This window comes from Camellia sinensis, chromosome 3 (genome assembly GCF_055761805.1).
Source record: "Camellia sinensis isolate YWXY chromosome 3, ASM5576180v1, whole genome shotgun sequence".
Taxonomy (NCBI): Eukaryota; Viridiplantae; Streptophyta; class Magnoliopsida; order Ericales; family Theaceae; genus Camellia; species Camellia sinensis.
In genome coordinates, this window is record NC_138963.1 from 24,696,987 (window position 1) to 24,715,344 (window position 18,358).

An 18,358-nucleotide genomic window follows, 5' to 3' on the forward strand; every position below is an offset into this window, starting at 1 on the left:
GAAAAAATTCAAATGAATTTTATCTAAAAAATAATGTTAGACCCGAAAACGACGTCAACTTCACATTCACTCAAAAATGGTTTTGACGTTCCGTTTTCACCGTGTGACTTGCCACGCGGCAAGGAACACTTCACTTCTTCAGACCCACCCCCAAACACTTCACCTCTTTGGACCCACCCCAAAAGACGTTTGGGGCCCACTTAAAATTGGGCTAAAAAATATACCTATATTAAACCATTTTTCCAACACTCACTTGTTTAGACAGAACTGTCTACCAAGGAGAAGAGGCAAAAAATTGAAGAATAGTGGAACAATCCAAAACATTCCAAAATAATTGAGAGAGTGTTGAATATTTGTACATAATTACATAAATAGTTCTAGAAGCTTCTAAATACCTCCATTAAATTTTTCACTACACTTTTTTCTGATAATGCAAGATTTACAGTGCATGAAGTAGGTGTAAAAAGATATTAAAATACTACATGAACATAAAAAATTCAAAAAAAAACTATTATTACCAATATAAGCCCTAAAAAATTGCACATCTTTCTCTCCATTTTCTTTCTTTTCTCATCAAATCCTTTAATCCGAACGAGCTCTGTCTGTAACCTTGAAAATTCATCAACTTCCTCAACATCACCCTCTTCTCTTTCAAGTCACTGCTGGAAAATCTACTTAAAAACGTCGCTAATTCTTTTTGTAACGTTTAATACCAAACGCCGACGACGCGGCCGTCGCTATAACTTTATGGCGTTTTGGCATTTGAAAAACGTCGTTATATTAGTATAGGCAACATTTTTAAAAACGCCGCCAAATGTCCCACCTAGCTGTATTATGACGTTACTATGGACATTTAGCGACGTTTTTGAAAACGCCATCATAGACATTTATACATTTTAAAATCTAACCGTTAGAGTGGGATATAGTGACGTTTTTTAAACGCCGCCACAGCCTTTTTTTTTAATTTTTAAATTGTGCTAATTTAATATGGTTGAACAAAAAAAATACATGTCAAACAATTATCAAGAACTAATAATTGACGTTTATTAAAATAATAAATAAACTAAACTTGAAAACAAAATTAAAAATAAAAAACAATGCATTGCATACCTAAGAATAGAAACAATTCAGTTTTTAAATACATCAATTAAAATCAAAATGGTCAAGAAGTGTAATTTTTCCAAAAAAATTAAAAAGGAATAGAAAGCACACTAATGTGGATTCGGTGGAGAGATTGTTTTGTTGTTTGGTTCTTTGTTAAGAATCTTATCACAAAATGTGGCTAGTAGTTCTGCACTTGAGCTTCCACCAACAACTTTGTTACAGAAGACTTCAAAAGCCTCTTTGAGTGCCTAAGGCAAACAAAGGAGATTTTAATACATGAATAATAGGAAGGAAACCACGACTATGCAGCAATTGTTTAATACAAACCTTGTGGAAAAGAGTATGGTTCATAAAACAGTTATTTACGTACGCCATGTACTTGTCATGAAGCTTGATAACTTTTCTAACAAAAACCTGAAGGCCCCACAGGTTAGTCAGTTCCCATACCAAGAATCCATTGACAAATCCTAGAAGTGAAGTACTATAAGAATTTGACATTACCTGTTCCTGCAGACCAACCACATCTTTCTTATCTGCCTGTACCAGGACACTTCTTAGCATTAGAACCAGAAATAAAATTAGAAAAGATTATCACTAAGACATATACAAGAGTAGATATGTTCTTTCCACCCAGAAAAGAGGAAATAAAATAAAAAAAGGAAAAGAAAGAAAAATTTTAAGTGAACAACCTTGGTCAATGAGTATCCCATGCATCTTTGTACTGGTCGTAACGTGGGGAAACTGCCATAACACAATGCCCATTGCCCTAGATGATGATTTGGCATAGAAATCAGATCAGTTAAAAATTCATCATCCTAAATGTTTTACCAATTTACCACAAAACTAAGCAAGAAGATGATTCAACTATAGTAGCAAATAAACAAGTATAGTAAATAAAAAAAATAGAGCTGGACACAGATGCTTACCGCCATGGCTGGTGGCAGTCCCCCAAGAACATCACCAAGCCCTCCAGTTTTGCTCCATGGACCCACCTCAGCTCCCACAAAAACAATGTTCATCCCACTTCCATACATAATGGCGCTTGATGGTCTATCATTCTCAGTTTTGGGACCATTTTTATTACTGGCATGCTTGGCGATTGCTTTCGCGTTCTTTTTCATTTGTAGCATGTCCAATTTGTTCAAAGATCTTAATCCATTGTGAGTCATGGTTTGTCTCTTCAGGCCAATCTGACCCAAGTTTGTTACAGTTTCTCCTCCGCATGGTTTGTCTCTTTAGTATTTTATTACTGGCATGGTTTGTCTCTTTAGTATTTATAGCAAAGAGTCTATGAATTTCAAGTTACTGAAGCAATGAGAAGCAGATACAGAGTAATAATTAGGGACACTTGCATGTTTTCCATTCTTGCGCCGTCAAGCCATTGTCACTGGGAAAAGCCGGTCCAACAGAGTATAAATACCACCGCCTAAGAGGAAAGCACCACTACAAAACATCAAATACATGTATATGAGCGACCACCACACTCGAAGGAACATAATTGTCAACATCTGACCACTAATGAAGATGAACATTGAAGAGTAGATGCAAAAAAGGAACCTCAAGCACAACTTATCCTAATGCCAAAAAATGGGGAGAAAATATCTCATTGGGTTGATCCATGCTGAGAATTTGCGGAATGAAAGCAGGCTCTGCAGACAATGTGTTAGAAATTGCCCAAGATACAAACGAACAATAAAAATTAGACAAACAAAAAGTGTAGGAGTAAGAACGAAACAGAGTGGCAAACAGTTTATCAATGATGGCATGGATTTGGCCTCCACCTACCGATGGTAGGAAGATCAGTATAAAGCAGTCTGCAAAGGTAATAATTCAGATGGAAATTGAAATCAATAAACATTTAAAAGTACCTTGGATGCAGCTACATATCCAAGCAGGGTTGCCAGCACAGGAGTGCTGCAAGGTGAAACGGCTAATGCGAATGTAAGCCCAGCCAAATATGCTTGCGCACCTGACATGTCCAATTTTTAAAAATGTTATTTGCACTTTCAAGCTATAAGCACATCCGAGAGCCAGCTAAACAACAGTGATGAATACTTGAGAATCTGATGGTAAAATTAGAAAGTCCATTACCTGAAGGGAAATTAGCAGCAGCAGCACGAGGATCAAAGTTGTTGAAAAATGAAGGAAGCTGTGACTCAATTATCTGCAATATCGGCCAGCAAGACCATGGAAAAAAGAGGGACATTAGCCAGGAATAAATAGATAAAAACAATATCAATTTCCAACTTAAGTGATTATGTTTAGACATACTTAAGTATGCCATGCTAACGGAAACCAATTGGGTCAATTAGATAACATGGCTCGAGTCTTATGTAAGCTGAAAACTAAAAAATTTATTTCCATTGATACTATTACTTCGTTTCACTTTCAGACCTTATAAAACCTTCAAACAGGAGGAAAACATAACCAAGAATTATGTCCAAAATTATACATTAATTAAAGCCATACCTAAAATAAATTGGGAGTACTCTGTCATCAAGGCCCATTTGTTCCAAATTATACGTTATAAACCTGATAGCAGCATTTTAGCACTAGTGCAGCCATAACCTGTGTCTTTAACAAATTAACCGAAGTGAAACGCAAATGCAATCTTCATTTTCTTATTTCAATTTTATTTCTTTAAAGCTTGAAAGTTTATTTGACCAGTTATCCACACTATTTTGCGCATTACATCCAGATGAAATGCCTATTGACAACACATAATCTTTCTTTCTTACTTTCCTTTCCTTTCTTTTTTTTTTAAAAAACCTTTTTTGACAACTATTATAATCGCACATGCAACAACCCTCTTATACCATGCTTCCCACAAATTTTCACAAAGTGTGCTGCAACCAGTCACTGATAAAGCTCTATGCCAGCCATTTGGGTTGGATGCAAGTTTACCACTAATATGTATCAAAGACAAGCTATATCATAAGCTTTCTAAGTTTTAGTTCTAGTAGTCACATATGGTAATAAGCAGAAGAGTAACAGTACGCACCGATATCCTTTTGATGAAGAAATTATGGTTGGCGATACCTTGGGCAGTAGAAAACATGAAATGTGCTCTTGGTGGATACAGCATTGCCCACGAGAGAAAGAACGCTTTGATAATTTTGGTTACCGAGAACTGAATCAAGAAGACCATTTCTTGGTCGAATAGCGCATAAGAGAGATTACAGACAGTTCAAGTATGGACAGCACCACCTGCACTTGTTAAAAGGTAAAAAAAAAATGTTATTAATGCAAGAACACATTAATTATGTAGAAACAATAAATAATAAAATGAAGTAGTTGTTTTACCACCGACAAACTATTCATTATTACTTGTGAAGATCAACTACAGCCTTCTTAGAGGCATTAACAATGCAACTATATAATTAGAAAAGCTTAATAATGTATTTAGCAAACTAATAAAATAAATTCTCAACATTTTGCATGATAGGGACCTGAAATCATTGTGTGAGAATTTTGGATTCTATGATTCTGAATGGGACAACAACTAACTACTAAGTAATATATATTCAAATGAAAGCTCTCTGTTAGACTATTACTAGGTAGATCAATGCATGATAGGGACCTAGGATTCCAGGACTCTCTTTGCTACTGTTTACTATTGAATGAATTAAAGAGGCCTAAAAAAAAACAAGGGCTGGGCTGAAGTCACCTTCTTGTTGCTGCGAAAAACAGATGAAATCAACTTCGACAAAAGGGAGGAAATCGACTTCGAGTGGGTCTTCTTGCTGCACTGCAAAAAAGAAGAAAAAAAAATGTAAAAAACCAAGAAGAATCAAAGAAGAAATGAAGAATAAAAACGATGAAGAAGAAGAATCGAACAAAGTACCCTCACACAAAATACGGCTCCAACCAGCAACGATGTCCATCCATGCCCCCCATGTTTTTCCAGTGGACGAGAATATGGATCAAAATAGAAGTAAGCTATTGGAATGCCTAAGCAATTTTTGACACAGTAAAATCTGACAGTGAGAAATAACCACTGGCAATATCAAAGAGCATCTTTGAGAGGTTGAAAAAACCATCTATAACCACTGGCAGTGAGAAATAAGGACGTAATTCTTCCTGTAGAAATGAGATGCAGCAGGAAAGGAAATTAGACTTCTCCACACAAAAGTATATCCGCAGAGGTAAAAATTTTAAAAATTAAAAAAAAAAAAAAACAAACAAACAAACAAACAAAAGAAAAGAAAAAGAGAGAGAAAATAAAAATTAAAAAAAAAGTAATTGTCAATGCTTGACACATATTGCTTATGCTGTCAGCATTTTTGTAGGGAAAACTTTCTTTTCTGGTCATGAACAATTCCATAACTAGAGCATCAACCAGAGAGCATCCAGGATATCTATATGATTGATTGCTATAATCAGGTGAGTGCAGAAAGATTCCACACTAATAAACCTCTATAATGGATACATACGCCATTAGGACAGAAAACGTTAACACATTAACCAATTTCATTCTTAAAAAACCAAGCAATTGAGATTATGAACCGATAAAATGGTTTTTGGTGTTTCAATGAAGCTTTTTGTAATTATTCATAAAAGCCCAAAAAGTGTACTGGTTCTTCAATTATAAAACGGTGCCGTTTTGGTTAAATAATATGCGGCGGTTATAAAAACACCGTTAAAAATTAAGAAAAGTGATGCTAACACTAATTGGAAAATTTGTGGGTTTGGTATGGGAATTGGAAAATTTGATATTCACCTCTGTGAGTCCAACCATACTTAATTTCTGGGTGAGTGAAACAAGCTGCTGGAATGCTCAAATGGTTGAGCATGTGGTCTTTTCCACTGACTTGTTCAACAAATATATGAAGAGAGCAACGCTAAATGTGCAATAGGTGTAAAATGTAAAGCATATAGCCGGAAGTAGCAAATAGCAAGGTAATAACCACATACCAGAAAATTGTGTTCATGACGGAATGTATAGATAACAAACCATACAGAAAATTGTGTTTATTTGAAAGAAACGTGATTTGCATATGTTTTCCAAATGCAAGAGAGACACTGTAAGTTTCAATTGTAGAGCAACCTAGAGAGGCTCCAGAAAAACATTGAAATAGTCTTGCTCTTTGGTAAAGTAACAGTTCGAAGATGAAATGATGAATCAATCACTAAGACTTTCACAACTTGTGTCGTGAATAACAGAAACATAAAGTCAAAAATTAATGAATAAATTTTAAAAAACTCAGAAAGCATATCATCAACAGCATTCAGTAAAGACAGTTTAATAACATTATTGGCACATGAATGATACAAAAGTAACTGAGAAATTGTTGCAAAAAAATTATAAGACAAATGTAAAAACCACAAAGAAAGCTAATAGAGTTAACATGAGGATGACAGCAAGATAGACCTGTGCATGAGTGATGTAGAACTTTAGCCGGTTCATTTCACTGGCGATTCTCTCCAAAAGCATGCTTTGGGCCTCCCTGGGATTTGTTCCATTTTCAGTGTGTTGAAAAGAGATTCCATTGCTTAAATGATCCTTTTCTGCCGAATTTAGATCTCCATTGGACAAATCAGCGAGCATACTAGGCAGCTCCTTTATCAGTTTCTCAACCTGCATTTCAAAAAATCAAATGAAGATATTAAAAAGTGACCATGAGTCATTGCAATAAACCAACAGAATCCCACAGTTGGTGGAACAAAGCCTAAAGGTTGCAAATGCAAATGAAAGCATGTTTTCTTTTAAAGTATCCAATTTATGCAGGGTTGCACCCCCTTCGGCTCCTTCTAATAATTTTTTTTAACTTTTAGAAGGAAAAAAAAATAGAGAGAGAAGGCTCTTCTGATTTTTAAGAAACTGTAGGTTGAACCAAAAAGAAATAAAAATTAAAAGAAGAAAACTCGAATTACAAATATCAGATATCTCATTTGTAATTAGGAAACTAGTAACTAAAACCTTCAACTCAACTTGGCCTATCACAATTAATTGGCTTTGTTGTATTAAGTTTCTCAACTATCATACAAAAACCATAGTAAGATTAAGAATTTCATTTGTCCACAGTGAAAGCAATGCCAAGGGACCAGAATCAATGTGGTTAAGATAGCATGGAAAGACATTTCAGCATATGGTTTAACTTAATATACAAATATTGGGAACAAGGATTTGTTAAATTGATTGTAAGTTTAGAATTATTTTCTTGGACCTTTGAACAAGCAAACAAATGCAATATTTATGGCAATATCCGGTAACATAACTACAATAGCGATGACTCAGAGGAGAAGAAAAGGCAAGAGGAGAAGAAAAGGCAAAAGTGAACCTGCAAGAGAGTCCAAGCATGCTGTAGTAACAGGGCAACCTTCCATGTTCAATAGAGAGAGCTTGTGCAAACCTGCAATGCACACAGATACCAAATATTTCAGTGGAAAAGTTACAAAATTTGCCATACCAAGAAGAAAATGAAACCAAAACTGACCACGACAAGTTCCTAAAGGAAGCAATATCAAATCTCAAACAAATATTTTTGAATGAGAAATTTCGAATCTTAAACATATATTTTTGAATGAGAAATCTCAGATCTGAAACATATGTTTTTGAAAAAGAAATTTCAAATCTCAAACATATTTTTGAATGAGAAATCTCAGATCTGAAACATATGTTATTGAATAAGAAATTTCGATAACATACATTGGTGCTTCAAACTTCAAATCTTACCTTCTTGCGGGGGAAAAAGAGATGATCTAGTCTCAATAACTGTAGCTGGGTTTAGATGTAGCGGTATAGACGATATTGCCATCAAGGAACAAGAAGAACCCCCAAAACACAACAATCTAGGGCTTCCTTCACTGTTCGAACTCAGATCTCACAACATAGTCAAGCAAGAAAAGAGTTGATCCAAACCCTAGGAGAAGAATCAACGAAAGGAAGAGCTTGAGAGAGAGAGAGAGAGAGAAAGAGAGAGAGAGGATACGAAACTAAGATTGTAGACGGTGGCGCTCACCTTTGTAGACGATGCAGATGGTGGTGGCAGTGGAGCTTTGAAATCGTGACAGAGAACTTCGAAATCGAAATCACCAGCTGAAGAAGGTTGAATCGTAATATCTGAGACCGAAGGGTTTTAGGGAGAAAGAGAGAGTGAGCGAGTGAATGAGAGATTTGAGGGATCGATAATGAAGGTTTGAAGAAAGAGAGAGGTTCTAATTCTCACAGAGCTGTGAGAGAAAGAGTGGGAGTGGGATAACATGGTGAGACATTTGAAGGCGTTTAAAAACGACTTGTATTGGTAAACGGTACCGTTTTAATTAAATCAAAACGCGACGTTTATAAAACGTCGCTAAATATTAGAAAAAGTGACGTTTAAAAAAACGCCGTTAAATCCCATTTTTCTTGTAGTGAGTACCCCAGACAGAGCCAAAGTGGGATTGCTTGGCTTCCATCTTGGCTTGGGTGGAAAGGAAATGGTGGGCCAAGAGGGAACTCTTCAAATCTTTTCCTTCACCTTTTTCCTTCTTTCCTACCAATGTCAACTAGTAGTGGTTTTACTTAGCAGATATTTACACGAAACATAAATATTTGTTTTTCATGCTATCAAAATAATCCTCAATAAAATGTACATACCTTGCAATCAGGAGAAACAAATAATCTCTCGCTCTCTGTGAATATATTAGGAATCACCAACATCAACTTTTTTTTACCAAACATCTTGATGGTAACAATCTTCATGTCCAGGAGAATGCCAATGACCAACTATAAATCAATTCCAAACACTTCCAAATGAATGCAGAGTCACTGAAAAAGCAAGTAAAATGCATTATCGCTATGCAACCATTCTCAAAAACCTCTTGATGTTGCAGTAAGTCATTGTGTACATTTTCATGGCACGAGTAATGAAGGTTGTGATGGTTGAAACTAAGAGCTTCTAATGATTCCAGCCCGTGATGGGATGTTTACTTTCCAGAAGATTAACTTGTTCACTTGTGCAAGTAGAGTGGCATCCAATTATAACCAAGACAAGACTCTTCATAGCACAAATTTAAATCTGTACAGCATAGCACTAGAATAATCATCTTAATATAATTTATATGGTATCACTGTAGTTTGTGGTGTGTCCGCAGAGTTATAATCAACCTAAAAGCCATGGAAAAATTGCTACACTCTACCACCTTGAACTATAATAATTCAATTTGAAACTAATGTCATTAACGAAAATGGATATTTTACATATTTACCACTATAATAATTCAATTTGAAACTAGTGCTTATTGTTTGAAAACACACTCTCTTACTTGGATAACATAGTTTACAAAGCTCAATGAAATAAATTTACAGGCCCTATGTAAACAATAATTGGCTTTTACTGCCATTCCATAGGGCAGAAGAATCAGATGTCAATTACACTAACATGCATGTATGCACCAGAAGTAATATTCAAAACTGCACTTACTTGACTGGGAGAAAAAAAAAATCCATAGATGTGTTAAAAAGTACCTTCTAGGTGACAAATCACAAGACCAGTCAATATTTAGATTCAAAAAATATATATATATATATATATCCAAAAGAAAAATTAAAAAGTTAAATGATAATACAATACAACGTAAATCCAACACTGTACAGTGCTTAGATGACGTTGTTAAAATAAATTCATAAGATTAACAATAATACTAATATAATAGAAGTAAAATCATCGAGGCGCGAAGCCCATTCATCAAATTTTGCCTTAAGCAAGAGTGAGAGTTTCTTGTATCCCATTCATCAAATTTTCATGTATCAATCAAGAGAACTGATAAACCAAAAAATTAACAATTAAATAGCTCATCTTAGTAAAGCTGTAGGTAAGAAGTACCAATTGATTTCTTGCACAAACTTTTTATTTGTATAAAATGAAAATCTTACCCACACAATGATCACTTACAATCAACGAGTAAGTACTGACATGAAGTAACGCCATGTGGCCATCTGTATGCCCCTGAATAAGGAAAATTTTCTAAAGTTAACATGATGCAGCATGTTGTCTCAAAATGAAGAACAATAGTACATCCGAAAGTTAAATTACAGATATCCCAAGAAACATAAGGGAATAAGATGACAAAAAGTTATCGAACATACAACTATGATCAAACTGAAAATGACCAAAATCCCTTACGCATTTTGTTAAGAACTTGCGACTTATTAATCCACATATTATGGAAAGTTGACATGAAATTTGGACTAACTAACATTATCAGAGCATCTTTCTGGTCAAGGATTGTTAATTGGCCCAAGCTAGACAAATGCCCACACAAAATACCCAAGTATCAGGCTATGAGCTTAATTGGAGTTTAGGCTAATCTGTGTTTGCTCAAAACTCAATTCCAACATCTAATTTGTGTTAATATCAGGCTTGCTTAGCTTAACATGATAGCCAGATACATGGAATCTGGTACACATATCAGGTGCAGCTATAGAAGAAAGTTTAAAACTATGCTTTTCAAAAGAAGCAATCATGTAAATAAATATTACTGGGGCACAAATGACTCTCAATCTCTGACCACCAATGCAAATCCCTTCTCCTCCTGAAACTGGGGTATGGCCAAGAGACCAATGATCTGTACAACATGTATTCATCATAAGAGCATACATCGTTAATTTGGAAGGAAAAAGACCACACCCTATTAAGAACACCAAGAAGTAAAACACAGCCAGTCTTATTTTGGTGCAAATTGATAAATTATGCTCCAATCAAAAATAGTACTTAATTTAATCGCAAGATTTGAGTTGTTATTTTAACAACAGAAAGCATACAATATACCATGTCCATTTAGAACAGACCAGATAATGTTTAATGTTCATGATTTTATAAAGAATACTTCAGTTAAAAATGTTTTAGCAGTTTACTAAACGATATTGTGTCAGTCTAGGCTTGTATTTCCTTTAGTATGCTGTGAAAAGATTTTAGATGTTCACATGGAAACAAAATGCACAATCAATCATAGGTACTAAAAAAGTGTGTTTATCATAACAAGAGGAATGGTCATACTGACTTTAACAGGTACCAGAGGGCACAAAAATTTACCACAATAGCCACAAGAATTGACAGCTGAACAAACCAAATCTGGCTGCCCCAGACTACCACTAAGATTAAAACCACATAAGGAACAAAGAGCCAGAGATCAAGTTCTGAGCGTTGATCAAAAAAAAAAAAGAGATCAAGTTCTGAGCACTTGATTCTTAACTCAAAACACGTATCTTTTAATTTTGTTTTCACATAAATTTTGCTTCCTTTCTATAAACTCCATCAGAATAATAAATGGGGCATCACCTCCGCGAATGTGCATTCTTTCCTCAGCCATACATTCATCGACTGTGTGCTCACAATATTGTCATAACCCATGAATGACATAACAGAGTGTCAGTGCTGGATTAGGCTACACAGAATACCATGGCGGAAGGAGAAATGATAAGGAAGACAGTATATGTTGATTCACTGTTCACAGTTTCCCTTAGCACATCTACATTTCTATGGAAAAGTTCACTTCCTGCTGATCCGGTGACAGGCCATCAGTACTTTATCCCAAGCAGCTATCACCATGAAACATGCTTCCTTACATAAAGTCTCGGGTACAAAGATGCCATAAAAAAGGAAGGCTAACAAGACCACCTCCAGTCACGCAGCAATTTATATCTTGAACCCCAGGACAGAGAGTCATAAACATCTCAATATGCTTAGAAATTAGAATCCTTTGGGTAGAGATGTTTCAAACAAAAAAAAAGAAAAGACTGGAATTATTTCAACAGAAGAATGCTAACACATTATACTGAAGATCAGTACTGCCACCAACTAAATTATGAGGCATATTAGTCAGATACCATTTATCCCTAAAATCTGCAGTAAGGGTGTTAATTAAACTACATGGCAGATTTCCAACCCTTAAATCCCACAATTCATTGTTAATCAGGATGACAATTTTGCATCAGCTTATCATTATCTACTGATACAAGGAGCCAAGAATGCTAACACTACTTTTGGATTTCTGAAAGGATTAAAGCACTTGTTAACAATGTGATGCAAGATTAGAACCGCATCTGCAAAAGACACTATTTTTGGATCACCCTCACAGAACTCTATTTCTTGTTTTTAATTAAATCGTCAATTTTGTTTCATGTGACAAAGTATTGTGCATATTTTAATGAATACCCCCAACTTCAAAATATATTAGCTATTGTTCTTAAACAGTTCAGTCAAATATCTTAATCGCAACATGACCAAGCAATCTCCAAACACCAGTGTTATAGTCTTCCACATTCACAAACTAACTTCCTAAACCTTACAAAAGTCTTCAGTCTAAGCCCCACCCCAAAAACAATAAATAAATAAACAAAATTTGAAATATATATGTAGACAACAAGGAAAATTAAGATGCCAAGGGAGTTAACTTCTAAAATAAAGAACTAGCTATGCATACATGGCCTTGATCAAAATTCTTTCCCAAGACAAAAAATCAAGCAAAGGCCTCAAAGGAATAGGGAGGTTAAACAAAGGAAAATTGTAGGTTGTGTTTAGTTGTGTTCTCAAAATATATTTCCACCCTTTGGTTTGCACATGGTATTTGTTTACAGTTTTCAAAAATGAATTCCACGCTCACTTTTGAAAACTCTGGCCAAGGCGGGAAAATTTGGACTAATCAGACGTTCGACCGGTTGTCCGACTGGACATCCGGCCAATTGACCGAAACAGTGCAATTTTTTTTTTATTTTTTTTTACAATTGCCACCTGTTATTTTTTATATTTTAAATAAAAAAAATTGAAATTTTTAAAAAATTTTATGAATTTTGAATAGAATTTTGAGTTGTGTGTTTAGTTATGAGTTATAAGTTTTTATATTAAATATCATATGTCACATCAAAAATTCCCCACTCAATTCAAAACTCATTCACCAAACAAATTTTTCACATTTAAATCATAATTCCAAAACTCACAAACTCAAAATACAACTCTATTCTCAAATCATATTTAGAAAACTCTATCAAACACTACCGTAACCTTTTCGAATGCGACCCATGGTGTTCTCATGAGCCAGAATTTTAAAAAATTATTTAAGTTACTCATAAGCTATAAGCAGAATTATTATCAAACAATCTTGACATGGATTCACAACATAAAAATAAAAATAAACCAATGAAACAAGCTATAAGCAACACTAAACACTATAATAACTTAACAGATTGTATAGATCATAACTTTCAATAATATTCAAGAAAAATAAAAGAATTTTTTCAAATAAAAACAACTTCCTACGAGAGCTAAAAGTTGAGAAGCATGCCCTAAACAACTTTTTAATATGAACTTATGTGACATCAAATAAACTGAAATAAACTCAAGTTATTTCATCATAAATTACAAGCAACATATTATTTCTAATTAAACTAAAACTAGAAGTTAAAAGTTACAACTAAACTGAAAGAAACAGCTCCTAAATGTGTTCATACAACTGAAGTGAGGGAGGGGGACAAGTGTATTGTAGTGAGAAACAGGCAATGTGCATTACATAGATACAATATTTAATGGTTATGGATGGCCTACACATATGAAAAGTATACCCAGAATGAAATCTCAGGGCATCCAAGAATTGCCAGTTTACTATCCTTTCCCCACTTTGCTTTTGGTAGATATAAAATGATTATCATTTCATTTCATGTCACAAATGTATGGTTCAAAGTCCATTGATCTTTTCATCCCAACCACTGATCTCTTTGACTCAGGTCCCATCTTGTTATCATAATCTCCATGATCAATAATCTTCTCTTCTTCCTTCTGGGCTTCACTTTCTTCATTTGTAAAATAAAGATGGTTTTTACAAAAATGGATTACAGAATAGAGACAAAAAGTGAGTCCGACTTGTGAAATTCACTATATATGTAGGACCTGCCATTTATCTCACATCTTTGTATCCCAGTGAAAAATTATCTGTCCACTTACCTATACTCTTTTAAGTGCAAAGAGTGGCAGCAATGTTAAACAACAAAATCTAAAATTGTGCCCAATTCATACGAACTTTTTTTCTGATTGTTTTTTGTTGTTGTTTTTGTTGTCGTCGTTTTGTTTTTGTTTTTGATTCCTTTTTTGTTTTGTTTTGTTTGCTTTAGTATTTTTAAAAAATGTCAAGTCCCAAAAAAACAAAAGAAAAGTAAAAATCCAAAAAAATTGAGGCCAAACAGGGATCATCATGAAAAAATGAAAGAATCTTTAACTCGATTTAACAAAAATTAATCCAAACTAGTCATGCAGCTGTACAGAGAAAAAATTTAAGCACGAAGAAATTTAAAAAAATAAATAAATTAAAGTTGCTAGTGAAAATTCAGTAAGGCGCTTAACGCAGTCCTTCAATGCTTGGAGTTCAGCTTCTTTCTCATGGAGTTTAGATTGGGCCCAATGCAGTTCAGACTCTAGCCCTACAATCTGGCTCTCTTGCTGTTCGATGAGCAAATGGACAGTTTCTGACCCAGTTCAGATGGCAACACCTCACTCAATTGACAAGAATCAGAAGTCTGGCCATCTGGTTTGTAAAATCCTTCGAAAGAAGCATCTTCATTCTGCACAACACAAATTATGTCTGTATTAAACTGAGAAGCACAGTTGTTTAGAAGCAAATTCATTTGCTAGAAGTACTTTCCTAGTGCGGTAAATAATCAAAGAGCCATAGAAACAAAAGAATCTTGTATCTCAAGGATGAGTATAAAGATATAAATGATGAGTCAATGCTAGTAAAAACAAAAATAAGGACAAAGCACACCTCACAAATGTCTGATATTTTTCCATCTTATCCAGAAGCTCTGTGGAGCACCGAGGAAGCTTTTGCAGTTCAGACTCGAGCTCTGCTTCCAGACGGTCCATCTCCAGCACCTCTTGCTGTGGCTCTTCTGTAAGAACACTACTTGCACATTCACCTTCTTCAGTTACAAAGACACCAGAATCTTGAACATGTATCTCTGTATTAAACTGAGAAGCACAGTTGTTTAGAAGCAAATTCATTTGCTAGAAGTACTTTCCTAGTGCGGTAAATAATCAAAGAGCCATAGAAACAAAAGAATCTTGTACCTCAAGGATGAGTATAAAGATATAAATGAGTCAATGCTAGTAAAAACAAAAATAAGGACAAAGCACACCTCACAAATGTCTGATATTTTTCCTTCAAATCCAGAAGCTTCTGTGGAGCACCCAAGAAGCTTTTGCAGTTCAGACTCGAGCTCTGCTTCCAGACGGTCCATCTCCAGCACCTCTTGCTGTGGCTCTTCTGTAAGAAGACTACTTGCACATTCACCTTTTTCAGTTACAAAGACACCAGAATCTTGAACATTGTCTCTGTTCTCAGTGCTTGACTGAGGTATTGGTTCAGTATGTTTGCCTCTAGTTTTGTATGGACTTGTACTAATTTCAGTTTTAGAACTTGAAACTTGCAGATTCCGTGATGATTTTCTTCCAGAAAATTCAGTTTTTAATTCTTGAACAACTTTTGTAGTCTCATCCACTGCCGTGTTCAGCCTACTGAGTTTAGTTGCTCTGTCTACTGCAGTGCGCTCTGCCCTGAGCCTGGCCTCTATACATGTCTCCATAGATGTCTTCGGTTCCAATAGATCCTCTTTTTTCCTGTAGAAATTCAATGAGACAAATTAGAGAGAGAAGAAGAAGGAGGGAGAGAGAAATATAGAGAAAATCGAATTTACTTTTTCAACTGCCCTTCCTCCAACAGCCTCAACGCCAAATACGGGGACATTGGCTCCTTTTCTTTCTTGCTCTTCCTCCACTGAGGGAAACATTTCTTCTTCCCGTCTTTCTTTTCTAGGTCTTTCTCTCTGTTCTGTTTACTGTTCTGTTTCGCTTTCGTCCCTGCTTTCTTGGCGGATTGAGGCCGTGAGAGGCTCTCATGGTTTTCGAAGGTGGTGGTGGTGGTTGGGATGGTGGTGGTGCAGGAGAGGAGGGGGAGAATGCCGGAGTACCAGAAGGCGGCAAAAACCTTATTCATCTTTGAGAGAGAGAGAGACTGTGTAATCGTGTGTTCTGAAAGAGAATTAGGTAAAAGGTAGTAGTGGTGTCACCAAAAGGCAACGAACCTATATATGAATGAATGAAGTGGTGCAATATGGAGGGAGAGTGATCAGCGGAGTATCCTAATTTGTTGCTCGAAATTATTGGAGTATCCTAATTTGTTGCTCGAAATTATTGGCTCCAATTTGATTGTTTTCCTTGTTTCATGTTGCTTTTGCATTCTTCTCCTTTTTCCTTCTGTTTTGGAATCTGTCCAAAGTGGCTGGGTTGCTTTCTTTTCTTGTATGGTTGGTGGAACTTTGATGTATTTTTCCATTATTTTATCATAGGAGATATGTATTTACATAAATATTAAAATATAATGATTAATTCTTGTATTTTTCAATTATAAACTACCCTAATTAATCATCAAGAAAATACACAAAACTGTGGATTTAATCATCAAGAAATCATTTTAAGTCTATTCTTTTTTATCATTTTATTTTCGTCTAGACGATCATCGAATAGATTTACACAACTAAGATAATTAATATCACGAAATATGGCTAATTTGGATATACTCTTTATCAATTGCTTAACCTTGAGACTACCCTCAAAATATCAATGAACACTTTATAGGATTTTATATATACTGAATATACAGTAATTTTTATTTTTTCTTAGAAAAATCACAATTGAAACAAACAAAGAGCAATAAATATTAAATTATGTACAATTAATAGTGATGGGTTTAATTGATACTGAGAAATCTATATGTGAACAAAAGGAATAGCTATAAGGAGAAATCTGTTTAATGATTTTTGAAAGGATTTTTCAAAATGGTGTAATTTTGAATCTTGGATTTGTTTATTATTTGAGTGTACCTTGAAAGATAATTTGAGAGAAAAATAAGGTGTATTAAAAGTAAATTATAACTCTAAATAATTTAATAAAGTGTATTAAAATTATTGATTGGTCCTGAGAGGCAATGTGACTATATCTTAAATCAATCACAATTTATCATATTTTTTCATATTCTTCAATCACCCAATACAAATTTATAAATCTCACTTCTTTTATCAATCACAATATCATTAAAGCACCACATAAGGATATCGAATTTATAAATCTCACTTCTTTTATCGATTACAATATCATTAAAGCATCACCTAAAAATACCCAATTTATAAATCTCACTTCTCTTATCAATCACAATATTATTAAAATAACACCTAAAGATACCTAAGACCAACTAATACCTTCTCCATGTCCATGCACATTCATCATGACTCTCCATTGTGTCTCAATCAAATAAAAAATAATAATAAAATAAAAAAAAAATGCCTAAGACCCCCAATGGGGGTCACTGGGATCGCCCCTGATTGGCTGAATTTTTTTTTTTTTTTTTTTTTGAACTTCAGCCACTGGCAGTGTGCTATGTGGCACTGGGGGTGCTCAGTCACTGGGAGTTTTTAGCATTGTTGTAAAATAAAAAGTCTGCAAGGTGACCGCATACATTTATCTTTAGTACTCTCTTTTATTTGGTACTAATAATATCGGTGTCAATTTGGTTATAGGCTCCTTTGGTGATTAAGTTAAGATTTTTAAAAAAAATTAAAATATTATATTGACTTTGTTTGGCTTGAGATTATTTAACTAAAATAATTAATAAATAAAAAATAAATAAAATGTTACAGTTAATTTATAATTATTTATTTTTTTCTCTTACAATCATCAAATCAATTAACAAAAAAAAAAATTATATCTTACAACTATCAAATCAATTACAAACACAACTTATTTTTTTTAACTAGACTGAAATAGTCAATTAAAATAGCCTATTTTCAAATAGGGTTGTTAATTAAGTATTTTTTCTCTTAATTATTTATTTCATTAAAAAAAACATTTAAAATATTTTATTATTTTGTTTTTAAAAAAAAAATCACAAAAAAAATGTAAATTACCAATCGGGTACAATATCTATTTGTTATGCGTTTGCATGGTTAAAGAGGTAAATGAACGTGGGGTTGAACTATGGATACACATTGTTGTCTTTTTTTATAATTTTTTTTATTTTGACAAAAATGCAACAAGTTTTACGATTGTAATATAATTATATTAATATTTGTTTTTTTAAATATCTTGTCAAATAAAACTTTCATTATATGCTTAACTTGGAGAATATCCAATTAAAAAAGAACTTTAAAAAATACTTGTTACATAAAATTTATCTTAATCATATATTATTATGGGTCTAGTTATGGTGCACCAACAACATTTTTTATGTA

General features: G+C 34.1%; 2 protein-coding genes across 40 annotated transcripts; both read right to left on the minus strand.

Moving 5' to 3' along the window:
* Nucleotides 1-1,081: 1,081 nt before the first annotated feature.
* LOC114309793 (cullin-1-like) lies at nucleotides 1,082-14,559 on the minus strand. Of its 39 annotated transcripts, none has more exons than XM_082917428.1 (20): nucleotides 14,421-14,559; nucleotides 9,962-10,034; nucleotides 8,684-8,854; nucleotides 8,067-8,167; nucleotides 7,781-7,967; nucleotides 7,386-7,457; nucleotides 6,476-6,682; nucleotides 4,949-5,184; nucleotides 4,772-4,852; nucleotides 4,144-4,311; nucleotides 3,574-3,636; nucleotides 3,196-3,268; nucleotides 2,973-3,073; nucleotides 2,662-2,753; nucleotides 2,457-2,547; nucleotides 2,031-2,353; nucleotides 1,794-1,870; nucleotides 1,606-1,641; nucleotides 1,432-1,518; nucleotides 1,082-1,352 (listed from the first exon to the last, which is right to left on the minus strand). In XM_082917428.1, exons 17-20 carry the CDS (start codon nucleotides 1,812-1,814, stop codon nucleotides 1,212-1,214), a joined length of 285 nt encoding a protein of 94 aa, XP_082773554.1. In that variant the 5' UTR covers nucleotides 1,815-1,870; nucleotides 2,031-2,353; nucleotides 2,457-2,547; nucleotides 2,662-2,753; nucleotides 2,973-3,073; nucleotides 3,196-3,268; nucleotides 3,574-3,636; nucleotides 4,144-4,311; nucleotides 4,772-4,852; nucleotides 4,949-5,184; nucleotides 6,476-6,682; nucleotides 7,386-7,457; nucleotides 7,781-7,967; nucleotides 8,067-8,167; nucleotides 8,684-8,854; nucleotides 9,962-10,034; nucleotides 14,421-14,559; the 3' UTR covers nucleotides 1,082-1,211. The 39 variants fall into 33 exon arrangements, 24 of the variants coding, with proteins under 24 accessions (XP_082773554.1, XP_082773550.1, XP_082773548.1 ...); XM_082917424.1 differs by having other exon boundaries at nucleotides 4,106-4,311; XM_082917422.1 differs by having other exon boundaries at nucleotides 3,574-3,672; nucleotides 4,106-4,311.
* LOC145820845 (uncharacterized) lies at nucleotides 14,273-16,285 on the minus strand. Its single transcript, XM_082917411.1, has 4 exons — nucleotides 15,770-16,285; nucleotides 15,212-15,692; nucleotides 14,839-15,044; nucleotides 14,273-14,638 (listed from the first exon to the last, which is right to left on the minus strand). The coding sequence occupies exons 1-4, from the start codon at nucleotides 16,066-16,068 to the stop codon at nucleotides 14,572-14,574; spliced, it is 1,053 nt and encodes a 350-aa protein (XP_082773537.1). The 5' UTR covers nucleotides 16,069-16,285; the 3' UTR covers nucleotides 14,273-14,571.
* Nucleotides 16,286-18,358: the final 2,073 nt, after the last annotated feature.